Source organism: Panicum virgatum, chromosome 9K (genome assembly GCF_016808335.1).
Source record: "Panicum virgatum strain AP13 chromosome 9K, P.virgatum_v5, whole genome shotgun sequence".
NCBI classification, from domain to species: Eukaryota; Viridiplantae; Streptophyta; class Magnoliopsida; order Poales; family Poaceae; genus Panicum; species Panicum virgatum.
The window spans coordinates 6,788,648-6,806,690 of NC_053144.1; the positions used below are offsets into that span (position 1 = coordinate 6,788,648).

General features: G+C 52.0%; 2 protein-coding genes and 1 pseudogene across 2 annotated transcripts; all 3 read right to left on the bottom strand.

Moving 5' to 3' along the window:
• Positions 1-3,726: 3,726 nt before the first annotated feature.
• LOC120647667 lies at positions 3,727-4,673 on the bottom strand (annotated as a pseudogene).
• A 5,508-nt stretch (positions 4,674-10,181) lies between these two features.
• On the bottom strand, positions 10,182-10,778 carry LOC120647668. The gene has a single exon (XM_039924538.1). The coding sequence runs from the start codon at positions 10,776-10,778 to the stop codon at positions 10,182-10,184; it is 597 nt and encodes a 198-aa protein (XP_039780472.1).
• Positions 10,779-11,829: 1,051 nt separating this feature from the next.
• Positions 11,830-16,179, bottom strand: LOC120649715 (UDP-glycosyltransferase 83A1-like). The gene is made up of 3 exons (XM_039926586.1): positions 15,505-16,179; positions 14,522-15,057; positions 11,830-14,424 (listed from the first exon to the last, which is right to left on the bottom strand). The coding sequence occupies exons 1-3, from the start codon at positions 15,992-15,994 to the stop codon at positions 14,077-14,079; spliced, it is 1,374 nt and encodes a 457-aa protein (XP_039782520.1). The 5' UTR covers positions 15,995-16,179; the 3' UTR covers positions 11,830-14,076.
• Between the last annotated feature and the right edge of the window lie 1,864 nt (positions 16,180-18,043).

Here is an 18,043-nt window from a genome sequence, read left to right on the forward strand (position 1 = left end):
ACACACCACGACCTTAGCCATTTTTGACTACACCAGCGGGGTATCACAACTACACAACCCCGCCCGTTGTCCTTATATTTCAGCAGGAATTAAAGTCAGTCAAAAATCCTATTTGCTCGCGAGGGGCAGGAAACCACTCGGCTTCTACCGTTCCTAATTAGCATGGCAACTAGTCGATAAAAAGATCCGGGATCAAACATAGGTACCTAGGGATCATGCATGTAAGGTTTCCGATCAACGCCTAGAAAACTTAAATGCAGAAAGAAACTCTTACAACACATTATAAAAAGCTAAAATGGAATAATTCGGAAAATAAGGCATAATGCACTGGGGCTTGCCTTCTTGGGCACTGTCAGGCAGAAAAGCCTCTGGGGCTTGGCCCAGGTCTTGAGACAAGTTAGCACAATTCAGATTAACCTCCTGTTCCACACGAGAGTCCGCGGGCACCAACTCGTAGTCACCGTCCGCGAGATTAACCGTTTCTATATGCAATGCAAGATTATGAATTATTCATGAATAACAATTTCTTTCCTTCATGATAAAGTTGTAGTTCAACCAAAGTGAACTTAGTGATGATTTCAACATTTCATTTCATGGGCAGTCGTTTATAGAGTAGTAAACATGACTATGTTTCTTCATGAATGGGTGGGGTTTTGGTTTTTCCTTTTCAATTTAACACATAGCATGCTCTCATTATTTCATAACAACAAAACTACTAATAAGCTAGTGATGAACAACTAAGTAACACAGATCCAAACTTAAGCATGTATGGTATAAATTTCAGATTCTAACCATAGAGCAAAACCACAACTACTCATGTAAGTAGATTACTCTAGTTACTTCACCTTTTTTGTAAAGATCGTTTAACATGGGTTCTGGTACTACAAATTTTATGGGAGCATCTACAAAATATATACTCAGTACTGAAATTTTTCCAGATTTTATTCCCTTATACTGTAGAGGTGACAAAAAGAACAAAAACAGCAACCCATTAACCAAGATTAATTCTACAGAGAGTTATACTAGGAATATGGTTCTCAAATTTTTACCAGAGCCTATTCATAAGCTAAAAATACTCCAAAAAAATTATCAAGCTTTATATCCACCAGATAAATTAGTTATGCAATTAATTTAACACGAGTTAGCATAAATTTCTCACAGTTCAAATGACCAGTAAAGCATGTGAAATTTTTATTACAGACATATCATACTCTACACAAGAACATGTCAAAAGATCAAGATCAGATAGGGTGTATTTCACTCAGAACAAAAATGGTAAAACTAACCATAGGATGCTAAGCATGATTATTCACCAAAGCAAAACTCAGTAACTGTAGCTCAAAATTTTTAGGCAGGATCAAAGAGCCAAAAACAGACTTCAGAAATAAATATAGATTTTTCTGAGCATACAAACTATATATGAAGAATTAAGTTGATTAAACAAGCATAAAACATGGTATATAGCAAAAGAACTCTAATAAATCCAAAATTTTTGTATTAACAAGGTTTCAGTTACAAATGTACGCAGTAAAAATTCCAGATCAAGTTCATGTGCATAATTTCCAGTATTAAATCGAGATAGCTAGCAACAGATTAGAGAATCTTGATTGTTCCAACATCATTACTGTTTTTTTCTGGGTGTCATCTTTTTAATGTGATCTTAATATTCCATTAGTGATAACATATCCAAAAATTAAGGTCATTTGTTGAGTAGAACTTCCTGAACATGCATAGGTCGATTTTCTTATTCTTTTTCCTAGATTAAATTTGGTTGAGTTTCTGCAGATGTGACTGTTACAAAATTTGTAGATCTTGTTACAAGGATTCCAGATCATTTGAGTTTACATTTTTACAATTTTTTTGTGATTTATTCTGCATTTTAGAAATTCACTGGTATACACTGGAATTCTTGCAAACACACCCTTGAACGAAAAAAAGAAATTACAACCGGGCCCTTCGTCGGCCTTCTCTGCCGCTGCAGCTCGCCCGGTGGTGTTCTGCTAGGCAGGGCTTACCGGGGCTGCAACGGGGAGGCGCGTGGGAGAGTAGGGATCGAGGAACACCTACCCTGGTCGGCGTTCGAGTGTTTGGTGCACGGATTCGAGCTCGTCGGCGTCAATGGCGGAGCGGTTGTTCGGTTTGCCGGCGTTGTAGGTGAAGGAGGGCTCGGGGTAGGGGAACAGGGCATGCACGAGCACCGCGTGAGCTTGAGGATGCGCCTGGGGTAGCTGTAGTGCCCGGTCTCCCTCGGAGCTGGCCGGTCCGCGGCGAGCTCGAGCTCGCCGGCGGCAGCGCAAAAGGGGAACGGCGTCGGGAGAGGGAATGGATTCGATTCAGCACGCGTGGAGCTCAACTGGAAGGTGGAGAAGCTGTTGCGGTGGTTGGATGGGACAATGTAGGGCTGTGGTGGCCGGTCCGCGCGAGCTAGATCTCGCCGGCCATGGTGGAACGGCGGGAGGAGGAAGAAGGAGGAGAAGGCGCGCGACGGTGGAGCTCTGTGGGTCTTTATAGGCCAGAGAGCTCCTGGGCGAGGTGAGTAGCATCTGGGGGCGATCGATTTGGCCCTGGGCGAGTCGACGGTGGACTGACGGGGCGAGCGGGCGGCGCTGCGCATGGCGGGGGTGGCGTGGCGGCTCGGGAGCGCGTTTGGGACGCGTGTGCGCACGGGGAAGTGCCAAGGGGCAGGCCAGGTGGTGCTGGAGGGCTCCCCGGGTCCATTTGGCCGCGGGCGCACCGTGGACGAGGTCCACCGGCGGCGTACGGCAGGCGGCGGCGAAACAGAGCAAGCCGGGAGGAGAGAGATGGAGATAAGGGCATATCTGCAATTTCTGAAATTCCAGGGATCTCTCGGTAAACTAAAAATATCTCCTATTTTGAGGGCTCAAATGAAAAAGTGTTGAATACCAATTTTGCATAACTTTTCAAGATCTACAACTTTCGTGTTATGCAAATTTTCATTTGAAACTCACATTTTGAACTATTTGTAAATTTGCAAACTTACACAAAAGGGCTTTGGTTTTATTCTGTTTTTGATTGATTTTTGGCTGAAGTTCAATTGAGCACATGTCAATTGAAGTACCTTTCTTGAGCCAACAAAAATTTTGTGCACATTTTTTAATTGAATTTTGAGTAGCTTTTCACTCTTTTTCCTTTCTCCTTTAATTTCTTTTATACATTTTGACTTTTATTTGACCCCTTCTTTATGAATAAATTTTCCCCCTTTTTCTTTTAAGTTTAGTAAGGTACAGTGATTGTGTTTAAGTGTACTGAAGCACACCACTAGTACAAGCGTGTCGACTCTCAACTCATCGTTCACGCAGCAAGGACTTAGGAATTTTCACAACTACCTGTGGCCGCAGCAACTATCATATATAGAAGTGCACTTCTAATCCTCTTTAGTTCAAATATTTGTACTATTTCTCCTACACTCTTTAGGGTCACCAATTTGCACCTCTAGACTATCGAGCATTGCACTGCATCTTGAGCTTCTCCTGTGATTTCGTATGCTTATTTTCATTTTATATTTCTTCATAAATTTCACATGATAAATTTTCAATGTTGGTTTACTGGCCGTGAGTGATGTTTGTCCAAATGGTTTGAGAAATTGAGAACACAATAATGACACATTGTATTAAAGGCCCGCTTTTTGTTTCACCCCGGCCACAAAAATCTCAGGACCTGTCTTGCGTCGAGGGCATGCATGCGTGGTTGAAGCTGCTAACAGAGTCAAATATGAATGAGGAGTACACTGCCGGCGGCCACAACTACAAGCGGGCAGACCATTTCCCATGCAAGCAGGTCCACGGCGCCGGCCTCAACCTCGCGGAAAGAGTTGCACACCACCATCTCGGCGAGGGCAGGGAGCCTGTCGGTCCGGCGGAACAGCTCGAAGACGATGACTGACTGCTCCTCGGGCGCGCCGGAGTTGATCCACGGCAGCTGCGACGTGTGGAGCGGCGGAATCCCGGGGGCAAGCTGGAACGTCTCATCACGCTGTGTGGCCAACCTGCCGCAAGTGCGCCATCAGTAATGTCCGAATTCAAATTGAGAAATCCAATCTAAAATCATGTAAATTGAGAGATTTAGGAAGAACTAATAAAGTTGTTTGCACCGTCCGTACGTACAAACCCTTGTTGTCGAGGAGCCCATCCTCCGTCAACTTGGGGATGTTGAGATTAATGGCTAAGCACGCCGCCGCCGCCGGCCAGACTGCGGCCACGCGGATGCCGAACTTTTTGGCGACGTCGAAGCAGAAGGACCACCACGTGTACACGTCGCACACAAGCCACTTCACCTTGGGCCTACCGGCCGCCTCCATTTCGGCGATGAGCCGCTCCAATTGCCCCGGCATGTGCCGGGAGTTGGAGTCGACGACCTTGCCGACGTCCTTGCGGTCCTCATCGCCTTCCAGCCCGTCGGAGATGGACGCCAGGTGGATGCCGCGCCGGCCAGCGCCGCCGTGCCGCCCGCCGCCTGCAGGGCGCCGACGACCCGCGCGTGATGCGCTTCGGTGTTGACGAGCGTGACCTCGAAGGCTCGAAGCCGTGGTCAACCAAGCAGGGGGAGAGCTCCATGAGCGGGGTGACGTGGCCCTGGGCCGGCAGTGGCAGCACGAGGATGTGAGCCTTGGGTTTTTTAGAAAGATAGGCAGACCGCCCTGCCCCATTTTCCATTACGAAAACAAAGCAACATGGCACTCTCTCTTTCGCTCTTGGGTTGTACAAGGCTACAAGGGGCAAAAGCCGCGCTGCGAGCCTGCGACTCCGATTATTGATGCTTCATGGAACGACACATCAGTGTTGGAGTACATGCCTTGAATACTGAAACTGACCTGCTATTGAAATGTAGTAAAACAGGATCAGGTCCTGGAATAAGGCGTTACAGATCCTATGAGCCTGTCACAAGATAGTTCAAGATGGTAGAAGTAATTTAGCATACGACTGACAGTTCAAGGCTTTTAGTACTCACATGATCATTTTTTATGTTCTGATGTAGCATCTTAACAATTGTTTAACCGGGGTGGATGCATCTCTGTAGAACTGTATAGGGCAACCGAATCGAATTGTATTGATCAACAATGAGTACAATATATAGTGTACAAGGAGTGCCCTAGGCCGGCGATCAGCCGTTGTGCGCAGCGCGCATGCAATGGCGAAGCGTGCGGTGCGGACGCGAGTGCGCGGTGAGCGCGCACTGGGCGGGCGCGAGTGCGCGTGGAGCGCAGGCCGTTGGAGATCCGCAGAACGGGAAGCGCAGCCGTTGGAGATCCGCAGAACGGGGGCGTGCCCGGTCACGCGCTAGTCGTTGGCGATGTGATTCTGCTGACACCCCCCCGCAGTCGCGACGTCGCCGGTCGTGACGGAGAGGCTGTCTCTGAAGTCGAGGAACAACGCCGACGGTAGCCCCTTCGTGAACACATCCGCGATCTGGCGTGCACTAGGGACATGCGTGACTCGGACCTCGCCAATGGCCACCTTCTCTCGGACAAAATGAATGTCCAGCTCAATGTGCTTCGTCCTCCGGTGATGCACAGGATTCCGCGACATATACACCGAGGAGATGTTGTCGCAGAACGCCACGGTGGCCGACGGCACCTGGCAGAGAAGTTCGCCAAGGAGATGACGCAGCCAAGAACACTCGGCGACGGCATTGGCGATGGCTCGATATTCGGCTTCAGCGCTGGACCGCGAGACCGTTGTTTGGCGCTTGGAGGACCACGAGATGAGGGAGTCGCCGAGAAAGACACAGAATCCGGACGTCGAGCGCCGGGTGTCTGGGCAGCCGGCCCAATCTGCGTCGGAGTAGACAGTGATGGTTGGTGAGCGAGCAGCGCGTAGCTGAATGCCCATGCGCAACGTCCCCTTGATGTACCGGAGGATCCGCTTGAGCATCGCCTGATGCACGTCCCGTGGAGCGTGCATGTGAAGGCAAACTTGTTGCACGGCGTAGGCGATGTCGGGCCGTGAAATTGTGAGGTACTGGAGTGCCCCAGCGATGCTGCGGTAGGTTGTAGCGTCAGTGAGGAGTGCGCCATCAGAGGACGAGGACTTCGACTTGGTGTCGGCAGGTGTGGCAACGGGCTTGCAGTTCGCCATGCCAGCGCGCTCAAGAAGCTCGTCGGCGTACTGGGATTGTGAGAGGAAGAACCCCGCACTATCCCGGCGTACGTTGATGCCGAGGAAATGGCGCACCGGGCCCATGTCCTTGACGGCGAAGGCGTCGTGGAGACGGGCGATCACTTGACGAAGAAGACTCGGTGTAGACGCGGAGAGGATCATGTCATCAACATATAAGAGGAGGTATGCAGTGGCGCCGTCGCGGTTGTAGACGAACAAGGATGAGTCCGCCTTGGATTGTACGAACCCAAGCGACGTGACATGGCCGACGAAGCGCTCGAACCACGCACGTGGAGCCTGACGAAGTCCGTAGAGTGATCGCGTCAGGAGACAGACGTCGTCGGGTCGCCGCGGGTCGACGAAGCCGGTCGGCTGCTGGCTGAACACCTTCTCCTGAAGGTTGCCGTGGAGGAACGCGTTGGACACATCAAGTTGATGTGCCGGCCAGTTGTGAGTGGCGACGAGCGTGAGCACGGTCCGAATAGTGGCCGGCTTGACCACTGGCGAGAACGTCTCCCCAAAGTCGATGCCAGGCCGTTGATTGAAACCACGAACAACCCACCGAGCCTTGTAGCGCGCAAGGGAGCCGTCGGGATGCAACTTGTGTTTGAAAACCCATTTTCCAGTGATCACACGAGCACCGGGAGGACGTGGGACAAGGCGCCATGTTTGATTAGCCTGCAAGGCATCAAACTCACTCTGCATCGCGGCGTACCAGTTAGGATCCTTCAGTGCAGAGCGAACGCTCCGGGGAACTGGGGAGATAGCTGCCGTCAACGTCGTCAGGGCGTACTTTGGATTCGGCTTGTGAACGCCAGCTCGTGCCCGTGTCACCATGTGGTGACCGAGGGTAGTGGTGTCGGTCGGCGGCGCAGGTGACGGAAGCACCTGGGTAGAAGTCGAGGGCGCCGGAGCCGAGTCGGTTGGGGAGGGGGCCGCCAGTGGGAGTGATGGAGTAGACATTGGCGGTGGCCCGGATGGAGCCAGCGAACGCACCGGAGCTGGGGATGGTGGGAGCACGTTGGTGGAGCGCGCGGAACGTGCGCGTGTAGGAGGCGGAGTCAGCTCGGCGGCGAGGCGTGGGGGAGACGACATCAGTGCGGGCGCGCGTGGTGCAGGCACGTGGCGCGTCGGCGTCGGTGGTTCGCATGGAGCAGATCGCATGTTGTTGGAGATTGGGAGCGGGGCGTCGCGGAACGGGAAGACCTGCTCGTCGAAGACAACGTGACGCGAGGTGATCACGCGGCCGGAGCTGACGTCGTAGCAGCGGTAGCCTCGGTGATCCGGCGGGTACCCGAGGAACACACAAGCGGTGGAGCGCGCGGCTAGCTTGTGGGTAGAAGTAGCGATCAGGTTGGGGAAGCAGCGACACCCGAACACGCGAAGCTCGTCGTAAGAGGGTGGAACGCCGAAGAGGAGCTCGTGTGGCGTCGTGGTGCCCGTGGCGCGGCATGGACGGCGATTGATCAAGTACGTCGCCGTCTGCAGAGCTTCTGCCCAGAACGTAAGAGGTGAAGCACTGTGAAGAAGCATGGTACGCAAGCAGTCGTTAATCGTGCGAAGCACACGTTCGGCCTTCCCATTCTGTTGAGAAGTATATGGGCAAGACAGGCGAAACTGAATTCCCAAGTTAGAGAGGAGAGTGCGCATGGCATTGGAGTCGTACTCCCGGCCATTGTCAGTCTGTAGAGCCAAGACGGGAAGGCGAAACTGAGTATGAACATAGGAGAGAAAGGCACGAATGGTAGAAAGAACATCAGACTTGTTCCGTAAGGGAATGGTCCAAATATAATGTGTAAAGTCATCAAGAAACACCACATAGTACTTGTACCCGGAACAACTGTAAATAGGAGAAGTCCAAACGTCTGAATGTACTAACTGAAAGGGAAAGAAAGTCTGAGAAACAGAGGCAGCAAAGGGAAGGCGAACATGTTTCCCCAAGCGGCAAGAAGAGCAGGAGTGATCTTCAGACTTATTGCACTGGAAAGGGAAATTTGCTAAGACTTGAGAGGTGATGTGGTCGCCGGGATGCCCCAACCGTTGGTGCCACAAGGACGTAGTCGCAGTGGCGGTGAGAGCTTGATGAGGCAGGCGCAAAGGGTAGAGATCGCCATGGCTATCACATCGGAGCATCTCCGCCCTGGAAGGAAGATCCTTGATAGAAAAACCGGAGGGGTCAAATTCAATAGATACATTGTTATCACGTGTGAGGCGACGAACACTGATTAGATTCTTAATGAGGTGAGGAGAAATGAGAACATTGTTCAAATGGAGGGGTTCTGTGGCAGTGGGAATGAACGTGTGTGCTTGGTGAGAGACAGGCAACCGAGCACCATTGCCCACTGTGATAGAGGAGGAGGACGGGTGAATGGAGGACGGGTGAAAGTTACCAGAAGAGGAGGACATGTGCGACGACGCGCCGGTGTCGAAGTACCAGTCGGTGGCGCTGGGAGGTTGCTGTGGAGCGCCGGCAGACTGGAGAGCGGCGTAAAGGCCACTCGTGTCGAACGAGTTGCCGGGTGAGGGAGCCGACTGATGCGCCACCGTCATGGCCTGCTGAGGCTGGAACGGCGGGCGGGGCCCCAGAACGCCGGCACCCGGCACGCGGAAAGGCATGGACCAGGCCTGCACCATGCCCTGCCAAGGGTTGTAGCTCGCGGGCCAAGGTGCAGACTGAGAGCCGCCAGACTGGTTGTTGGAGCGAGAACTGCCGCCGGTGCCGGTGTTGGTATTGTTGCCGCGACCCCGACCACGACGCCGATCGGATCTGTTGGAGGAGCGAGCATTGACACCGCCATTGTTGGATCGGGACGGAGCGGAAGAAGATCCATCTTTGGCGCCGGTGGGAGAGGAGTTGGACGAGGCACCGTGCGTCGCGGCGAGGGCTTGGCTGGCCTCAGTGTTCGCATCGTGCTGAGCGCCCATTTCCTCAAGAACGAGGAAAGAGCGGGCACTCTGGAAGGTGTGCGGCGGGTACTTGGTATGGATGGCAGCGGGGTGGGTTCGGGGCGGATACCCGCGGGTTTCGGGTTTGCGGGTTTTGGGTTCGGGTTTCGATCTTCGCCCGCGGATTTGCGGGTTCGGATATCCGAAATATTTCGGGTTTGGTGCGGGTTTTAAAATGTACCCGCGGAGCTCCATTGGGCCTCCGAAAACAACCAGCCCAATAGAAGCCCAACTAATATCCATAACTATATAAGCCTAGAAACCCTATTCCCACCCTCACCCACACCTCACCCCGTCAGCTCCCTAGCCGCCGCCGCCTGCCTCCCCAATCCTGCCCGATGCCGCGACGGGGCGCCTGCATCCCGCCCGGCGCTCGCATGACTGCGGCTTGACCGGCGACGCGATGGGCGGAGCTCGGCCCCGGCCCCTGGCAGTGTGCGGAGCTCGGCCGCAGCCGCGGCCCCCGGCGGCCCAAAGGGCGGAGCGACGGCCATGGCGCGACGGACCTACTCCCCTCCTCCGGGGCCGCCGGCACTCGGCGCTCCCAAGGGCCCCGGTCGGGGCGGCGCTGGTTCGTGACCAAACCGCGCGGATCTGGGGGCGTGGCAAGGCTCCTGGAGGGGCCGCTAGCGCTCGCGCGGCCCGGCCCTGCTACTCCACCGAGGCAGGGGGTAGCGTGGAGGGGGCGAGGAGGGGGGCAGCGGATGGGCGGCACGGAGAGGATGGGTGGCGAGGCAGCGACCTCCGCGGATCTTGGGCGGTTTCTTGGAGCGTCGCGGTGAGGACCGGGCTGCGCGGCGAGGGTCGAGCGGCCGGCGAGGCGGCGAGGGAAGAGTGGCGTGCAGGGAGGGGATCAGAGGGTGGCACGCAGGGCCGGCGAGGCGGCGCTCGCCAGGGAGCTCGGGGTCGGATGGGGAAATCGGCCGCAACTGGATCCAGGAGGGGAAAAAATATTCGGGTTTCGGATTATCCGTCGGTTTTTGGGTATCCGCGGGTTTCGGTTTCGGGGATAGATTTCGACCCGAATTGAAGTTCGGGGCGGGTTTGGGTTTCAAATTCGGGTTTCGGGTTTGGGTGCCCAGACACTCCACCCGAACCGAACCCGACCCGTTGCCATCCTTAGTACTTGGAAGTGATCACCGGCTTGACGTAGCGATAGCGAGGGTTGAGGCCACGGAGGAGGTTGAGGACCTGGCTCGGTTCGGAGACCGGATGGCCGATGTCCCGCAGCTTGTCGGCGAGGCGCTTGAGTTTGGTGCAGTAGTCGTTGATGGACATGTCACCTTGCTGCACGGAGCGGAGCTCGGTCTCGAGGAGGACGGCGCGCTGCAGCTCGTTGTCGCGGAACAAACCCTCAATGGCGTGCCAGAGGAAGAAGGCGTCCTGGCGATCGCGCCGAACCATGTCAAAGATGCTGCTGGAGACCGTGGTGAGGATCCAGTTGACGATGCAAGAGTCCACCATGCGCCACTCGCCGTCGCGATCCGCAGAGGGAGTGGTGGTGCGAACATGGCCGCGGAGACCAAACTTGCCGAGCGTGGAGTCGAAGAAGAAGCGCCACTGGCCGTAGTTGCCTTCGTCCATGTCGAGGATGACCGGAACATGGTGGCGGATGGAGATGCCTTGAATCACAGAAGAGGAGGCTGGGGCGACGGGGGGAGCATCGTCGTCATCAGAGGAGGAGGAGACGCCGGAGTGGCTCGGCGAGGGCGCCATGGAAGCGGGAGGAGCGGAAGGAGGAGGAGGATCGGGTTTAAGCTGATACCATGTAGAACTGTATAGGGCAACCGAATCGAATTGTATTGATCAACAATGAGTACAATATATAGTGTACAAGGAGTGCCCTAGGCCGGCGATCAGCCGTTGTGCGCAGCGCGCATGCAATGGCGAAGCGTGCGGTGCGGACGCGAGTGCGCGGTGAGCGCGCACTGGGCGGGCGCGAGTGCGCGTGGAGCGCCGTTGGAGATCCGCAGAACGGGAAGCGCAGCCGTTGGAGATCCGCAGAACGGGGGCGTGCCCGGTCACGCGCTAGTCGTTGGCGATGTGATTCTGCTGACAATCTCGTGTTAGTGAAATTGATTATTTTCTGGAAGGTAGAGAACTGAATCAAATCGCTTTGAGTGCGACTTTGAGGAACTGAATCGGATCATTGTAGGATCTGATGAATTGCTACAGGTATGTTAAGCTAGTGTTGCAGTCACTTTCACATATAACAATGCAGTTGGTACCGTTACAAAAATGGTAGTCTTGTCCTGTCTGGCTGTCTGTGATCAATGCATGCCCAGAGGATGTGGATCCGAATGCAGATGAAGGCTACAGCGACCACACCTTTGGTGTGGCTGTTAATGGAATGGTTGCTCGTTGTGCTCTTACTCTTCCATACTAGTACTGGATCTCCGATTGGCACCTCGGTGAGAAAGGGGCGTCACCCTGCTTCTGATTCAGGTGTTTAGCGTTGCCTGGCTGTTCAACCGCAAGCGAGCCAGTCAGTTGGATGTTGTGCCATGACCATGGTTCAAAAGCATGCCATGCTGCTTGAACTGATGGTCTGCTTCCAAAACAATTTGCCGATCTGCTCTATGACTAGGGCCCACGACACGCAGCATCAGCTGCAACCATTTGGCAAGCCTTTAGAGCTTTGACATTGTTATTGGTGGCCCAATTATCAGGGTCACCATCTCTTGATCTCTGTAAACAAGTTAAATTTAAAGTCCAGCGAAGAGTTCTTGGGATCGATTATAGACATTCACTGCACAAAATAATCTAATTTGATCCACATTAACAATAGCCAACATAACAATTACAACCATAAGACTTAAATAGCAGTTATATGAGTTACCATTTCTATGGCACATTTACAGAATTACAGTCATGGCAATCTGAGAGAAACAGCAACATATCGCAATAATGCAAAGCCGGAAATTCAACTCTATACAAAACTTGTCAAGTTACTAGAACCATATCCTGCAATAATTAAATTAATAACCACTAGATCACATCAGGGTTAACCTTTCCGTTTTTTCTTAAAATCCCGCGATCATCCGAAACGGAATTTCGGCCGAAATTTCGGCGGATTTCGCTATTTTCGAACGAAAGGGGCTTTTGAATTCAAAAACAAAATTCCGATGAATTCCGGGCGAAATTTCGGTGATTTCGACCGAAATTCGTGGTTTTTCTACCGGAAAATGATGCATATTAACAGAAAATGATGTCAGTGTTATGTATATATGAAAAAATTGAAAATTTTGGCAGAGTTTCGCCTGATTTTGTGTATATTGATAGTTTATAATGCATAACATATATATAACTCCACAAAACAATGACAAATATATCATTTAACACATGAAGTTCATGAATAGCAAGGTGTAAGTTCATGAATATCACATGAAGTAGCAACTCGTGTTCTTTTTTATAAATACCTACTAACAATCCATGAATATCACATAAACTAACAATTCATTAAAACTAGCAATTCATACATATCAACTAACATGAAAAAATTCATACATATCAACTAACTGGTTTTTTCTATGCATTCTATGTCACATGGTCTCTAGAATCTCAAATCAACTAACTTAGATCGACATCAACAAGCATCAACATCAAAAAAAACTTCTCATACCTTAAGTTCCAAGAGCCGCGGCGAAATCCGGTCGATTTCACCGGTTTCTCGCCGGGAAATCACCGAAATCCGCTCGGATCTACTCAACGTTAACGGGTCCGAACCCATTTAGTGATTTTAACCAACCAAATCAACTTATATTTGAACGATTTCAAGTGCTACTCGCTCAAAAAAACACCTAGTTTTTTATTATATTTTTTTACAAATTTTTTTGAATTTTTAAATTTCGAAACGAAATTTACCGAAAAATACCGAAATTTCACTTCCCGATAACTAGCGAAAACGAAATTTTTACCGAAATTCCGCCGAAATTGTTAACCCTGGATCACACACCAACATTGTCATGATTTCCTAGAGATTATGCCATGTGTTTGGAATAACATAAATACTTCCATTCACAGATTCATTACCACCTATAGAAGTGCCATTTTGATTTCTCGATTCAGTGTACAAATCAACATGATATTAAATTAGACACCAACATTTTGATACATGATCCGATCATGATCACAACGCAAATGAAGGCCATTTTTGTTTGCCAATAAGATTATATAATCCAGCTTAAAATCTGAAAAATAATCTCACAAGGGAACAAACACTCCAGCTTATTCAATAGATTATATATAATCTACCCTCCTAGATTATAATAATCCATAAACTGCTGTAAACATGGTTATTTCAGATTATAGTAATCTTAGATCTCAGATAATCTATGTTGCCAAACAGCTCATAAATTGTTTCTCTCAAATTTATAATAATCCAGAATATATAATTCATTGCCTATAATCTAGATTATATAATCATGCTTGTAAACAAACAGGATCTTAGTCGGACAATGTAATTGGTCGGTGAATAAGATGGTAGATGCTGTATTTGATTGATCTGTCCATACCTCCATAGTACAGCCGTTTTCTATGCACTTGCACCAATTGGTGACTGCACAAACACAATAGAGCACCAGAAACACATCATAGACTGTAGATGATGCTGGCTCCCTGGTAGGTACTGCAGCCTTTTACTCGTCTGTTTGGCGGCAGAAATACAATGGTATTTGATAACAAAAAATATTCTTTCTTGCAGCTGATCTTCGCAACTACACATTGGTTACGAACATGGGCTATCCTACAACAGCCCTCTTCGCAGGACACCCTTGTGGCGGTGTCGTATTTTTTGGCCTAGGTGGCCAATGACTTTTTTGCCCGGGTGCATGGATGGCAATCTAGTCTTAGGATTGACAGCTATTAATGTGTTTGGTTTCTATTAAAAACTTTTTGGTAGGGTTGTGTGTCATTAGGGTAAAGGCCGGGAACATTTCAAGACGATGTATCAAACTTGAAATTAATAAAATTTCTTTAAAAAAAAAAGATGATGCTGGCTCCCCAAGCCAACTACTCACTCGCTTAGCAGGTCCACGAGCTTTTTGAAGTTCTCGTACGAGGATCCCCCTTCGCCGACGCACCGGAGAGCCGCGTCCCTCAACAGCCGCGCCCTCTGCCTGATCTCGGCGTCGCCGATGATCTGCTCCACCTTGCTCCTCACCTCCGCCTTGGTCACGACCCCGTCCGCGTCGGGGGACACCGCCAGGCCGGTCCTCCACACGCGGGAGATGTAGCTCCGGTTCAGGTACTGGTCGCAGAAGTAGGGCCAGCACAGGAAGGGCACCCCGTTCCGCACCCCCTCCATCGTCGAGTTCCACCCGCAGTGTGACACGAAGCACGCCACCGCGCGGTGCGCCAGGACCTGCATTGAAAATGGAGCACCGCTGTCTATCGATCAATCTCTGTCTCCCAACAGTCAAGCAATAGCGAGTACAGGGTTTGGTTGAATTGAAGGTGACCTGCTGCTGGGAGCACCAGCTGACGATCATGCCTCTGCCGGCGACGCGCTGGTGGAACTCGGCGAGCCACGCCTCGCTGAGGCCGGGGGTGAAGTCCGGGCGCACCACCCACAGGAACGGCCGGGCGGTGAGCTCCAGCCCCTCGGCGAGCTCCTCGAACTGGCGCGGGTCGAAGATGGCCATGCTGCCGAAGGCCACGTACACGACGGAACCGTCCGGCTGCGCGTCGAGCCACTTGACGCCCCGCTCGTCCTCCGGCAGGAAGCTCCCGACGGGCCTCCGGAACTCCCCGTCGGCGAACAGCGGCCCGATGGGCAGGATGCCGGGGAAGAGCGTGAACGCGCCGGGCTCGGCCTCGTGGAAGGAGTTGCCCACCGTCATCTCGGCGAGGCCGTTGAGCTTGTTGTTCCGGGTGACCAGGTCGAAGATGATGTGCTGGCCCTCCGGCGCGCCGGCGTTGTTCCACGACAGCTGTGACGTGTGCAGCAGCGGCATCCCCGGGGCGAGCTGGAACGTCTCCTGCCGCCGTGGCAAGCCTGCACGCGTTTTTCCGGCACGTTAATTGGATTTTTTTTTCATTTTTATGAAGGAACGTCATGTTAGAATTCAGTCCACAAGGGCGTGCGACAAAGTTTCAACGTCCATGTCCACTAAAGTTGCAAGTTGCATACTTGCATTAGTTAGTTCAAATTGTCTCAGCATGCTGCAGATCTGCCATATTGCTTGGCTGCTGAAATCCTTAAGATGTTGTTCGGTTAATGACTTAAATCTGTTCACAAGGGGGTTGAGAAGGATTTAAAGAGCTTGAGAGGAATTTTGAATTATGGGGTCTTCAATTTCCCTGCAACTGAACAAGGTCTAAACTGAGACTAAGCTTGATAAGACTTCGATCGATTAGTGCGCGTCAGCTATATATATTGATCGGTAGTAAAAGATTTAGGTGCAAATAAGAAGTGAACGAACAGGGTAAAAATATCGGTTACCCTTGTCGTCGATGAGTCCGTCCTCGATCAGCTCGGGGATCTTGAGCATGATGGCGAAGCACGCCGTGGCCGCCGGCCAGAAGGACACGACCCGGATGCCGAACTTCCTGGCGACCTCGAAGGACCAGCCCATGTTGACGTCGCCGACGAGCCACTTGACCCTGGGCCGCCCGGCGGCCTCCAGGTCGGCGATGAGCCGCTCCAGGTGGCCCGGCATGTGGCGCGTGTAGGCGCCGATGAGCTTGTCGGGGTCCTTGCGGTCCTCGTCGCCGGCCAGCCCGTCCGGGATGGACGCCAGGCGGATGCCGCCGCCCAGCGCCGCCTCACCGCCGGACGCCCGCAGCGCGGCGACCACCATCGCGTGGTCCACCTCGGTGTTGACGAAGGTGACCTCCAGGCCGTGGTCGACCAGGCGGTGGGAGAGCTCCATGAGCGGCGTGACGTGGCCCTGGCACGGCATCGGCAGCACCAGGACGTGAGGCTTGGCCATGGCTCAGCTAGCTATACGCCTAGACCCTCCTGCTTGGTCCCCCTCTCTCTGTCTGTCTGTCCCTCTCCGACTCCGAGAGGTGGCGACCTGCTGGGAATCATGCACTACAAGACACACAGTGGCGTGTGGTTGATCATCACTGCTTTATAGGCAGCCGGCCGGAGGAGAAGATAATAATCTCTTTGGATGAAAAAACAGAATGGATATTTTTTCTGGCTCACCGGCCAACACTTGCACCGCCGATCGCGTGGTACACCGAGCCAAGAGGGTCAGCTAGGAGATAAACTTTGACGACGAGACCCAGCTCATGTGTGGCAACAAATAAGGCTGTGTACTTGTACTCGGCATGATGCCATATTGTTTGGCACCTTGTCTCTAAAGTCCGGACACTGGAGCTGGTGCAATGGAGACCGGTGGCGAGAGGAGCAACCTTAATTGGTGTGTACAATGGAGAGCTCAGCTTTTTATTTTTTTAAAAAAAAATGGAGCTCAGGAAAGTAGATCCATGCATGGAACGTAACGTAAGTTTAGCGAATCCCATCGGAGCCTTTGAGGTTATGGCAGCGTATCCTATGAAAATCAGCTATTTCGTAGAAACTATAGAAACTCTAATCAAGACTTTTGGATGCTAATCTGATGGATAGAGGTGGAGGTGGGACAATTTTACTCTTAACCCCTCCCGCTCATCTTATGCTAATCTGTTTTTTCCAAATCACCCCAGCTTAGGGTCGACTGCCGCGTCTTTCGTCTACGCGATTACAAAACGCCGCCGCGATTAGAAGCCGGACGCCGCCGCCGCGAATACGAAGCCGGACGCCTCCGCGCGAGTCTCGCTACACGCCGCCGCCGCGCGAGTCGTCGCCGGACGCCGCGCCAGGTTGCGAGGTCTGGAGCCGACGATCACCACCTCAGGCGGCTGCTCCGTCATGGCCAGCACCTTCGTGTCCGGTGGCGGTTGGAGTAGGATGTAGGAGGCGATCTGTAAGGCGGCGGTGACGAGAGCCATGACCATCGCCGCCGCAAAAAAGTGCGCTGCTCGGGCTCACGGTGCATTTACCGTCAGCGTTGGCATGTCTCTCGTGGTCCGTGTTCATCGCAGCACCGGCGAAGAAGAGTGCCATCGTTATTATCGCCATGACCCTGCAAATTTTCACAGAAGAAAATTAAAGTATGCATGTTGACCAACACAATAATGGAAAGAGGAGAAGAGGGCGATGCCGACCCTGCGGGCGGTGTCCCTGGGGAAGTCCCACGGCCGGCACCACCCGGCGAGGTCGGAGGAAGAGCAGGTCGCTAGGGATAAATGAAGGGGCGGCAGACCTCGCGACCTGGCGGGGCGTCCGGCGACTCGCGCGGCGCGGCGGCGTCCGGCGACGACTCGCGCGGCGGCGTTTCGTAATCGCGTAGACGAAAGGACGCGGCAGTCCGCCCTTGCTGCGGGGGTGATTTGAAAAAAAAAACAGATTAGCATGAGATGAGTGGGAGGGGTTAAGAGTAAAATTGTCCCACCTCCACTCTATCCATCAGATTAGCATCCAAAGGTCTTGATTAGAGTTTTTTTAATTTCTACAGGATGGCTGGTTTCCATAGGATACCGTTGCAAAGACGTGCTGTATGTCGTGCTGAAAATTGAAATTGTTCACACGGAAACATTTTTAAACGTGATAGTGTGCTTCCCGGCTTTCCCACCGGCATAGTTCCTCAGTCGTCGTTAAGGCTACTGTTTGTAGTGTCGTTTGTATCTGAGGTTCGTTCTGCTCTCATTTTGCAACGTCATTCCCAACTGAAGTTACTAGCAGCCGCCACAAGATCATCGTGTAACACTACAGTAATCTTTGCTTCTTTGGCAGGCCTGACTCAAGAGTGTAAGCGATGGGGATCTGCTGCGACAATGCGAAATCAAACCGAGAACGAATCGCAGAACAATCCTGTGGATCTTTTGTGCAATGATCTGAGACCAAGCAGTTCAGGGGCGATTATGCAAAGGCAAGAACCTTGTTTTGCTTTTGAAAGGAACAGAAGCCATCAAGAGCAAAATTGGATCCACGT

Coding starts and splice junctions, on each gene's coding strand:
- LOC120647668 (XM_039924538.1), bottom strand. CDS start 10,778: ATGGCGCCCTCGCCGAGCCACTCCGGCGTCTCCTCCTCCTCTGATGAC.
- LOC120649715 (XM_039926586.1), bottom strand. CDS start 15,994: ATGGCCAAGCCTCACGTCCTGGTGCTGCCGATGCCGTGCCAGGGCCAC. Junction 15,058..15,504: donor CGGACTCATCGACGACAAGG/GTAACCGATATT, acceptor AAACGCGTGCAG/GCTTGCCACGGCGGCAGGAG. Junction 14,425..14,521: donor GCTGGTGCTCCCAGCAGCAG/GTCACCTTCAAT, acceptor TTTTCAATGCAG/GTCCTGGCGCACCGCGCGGT.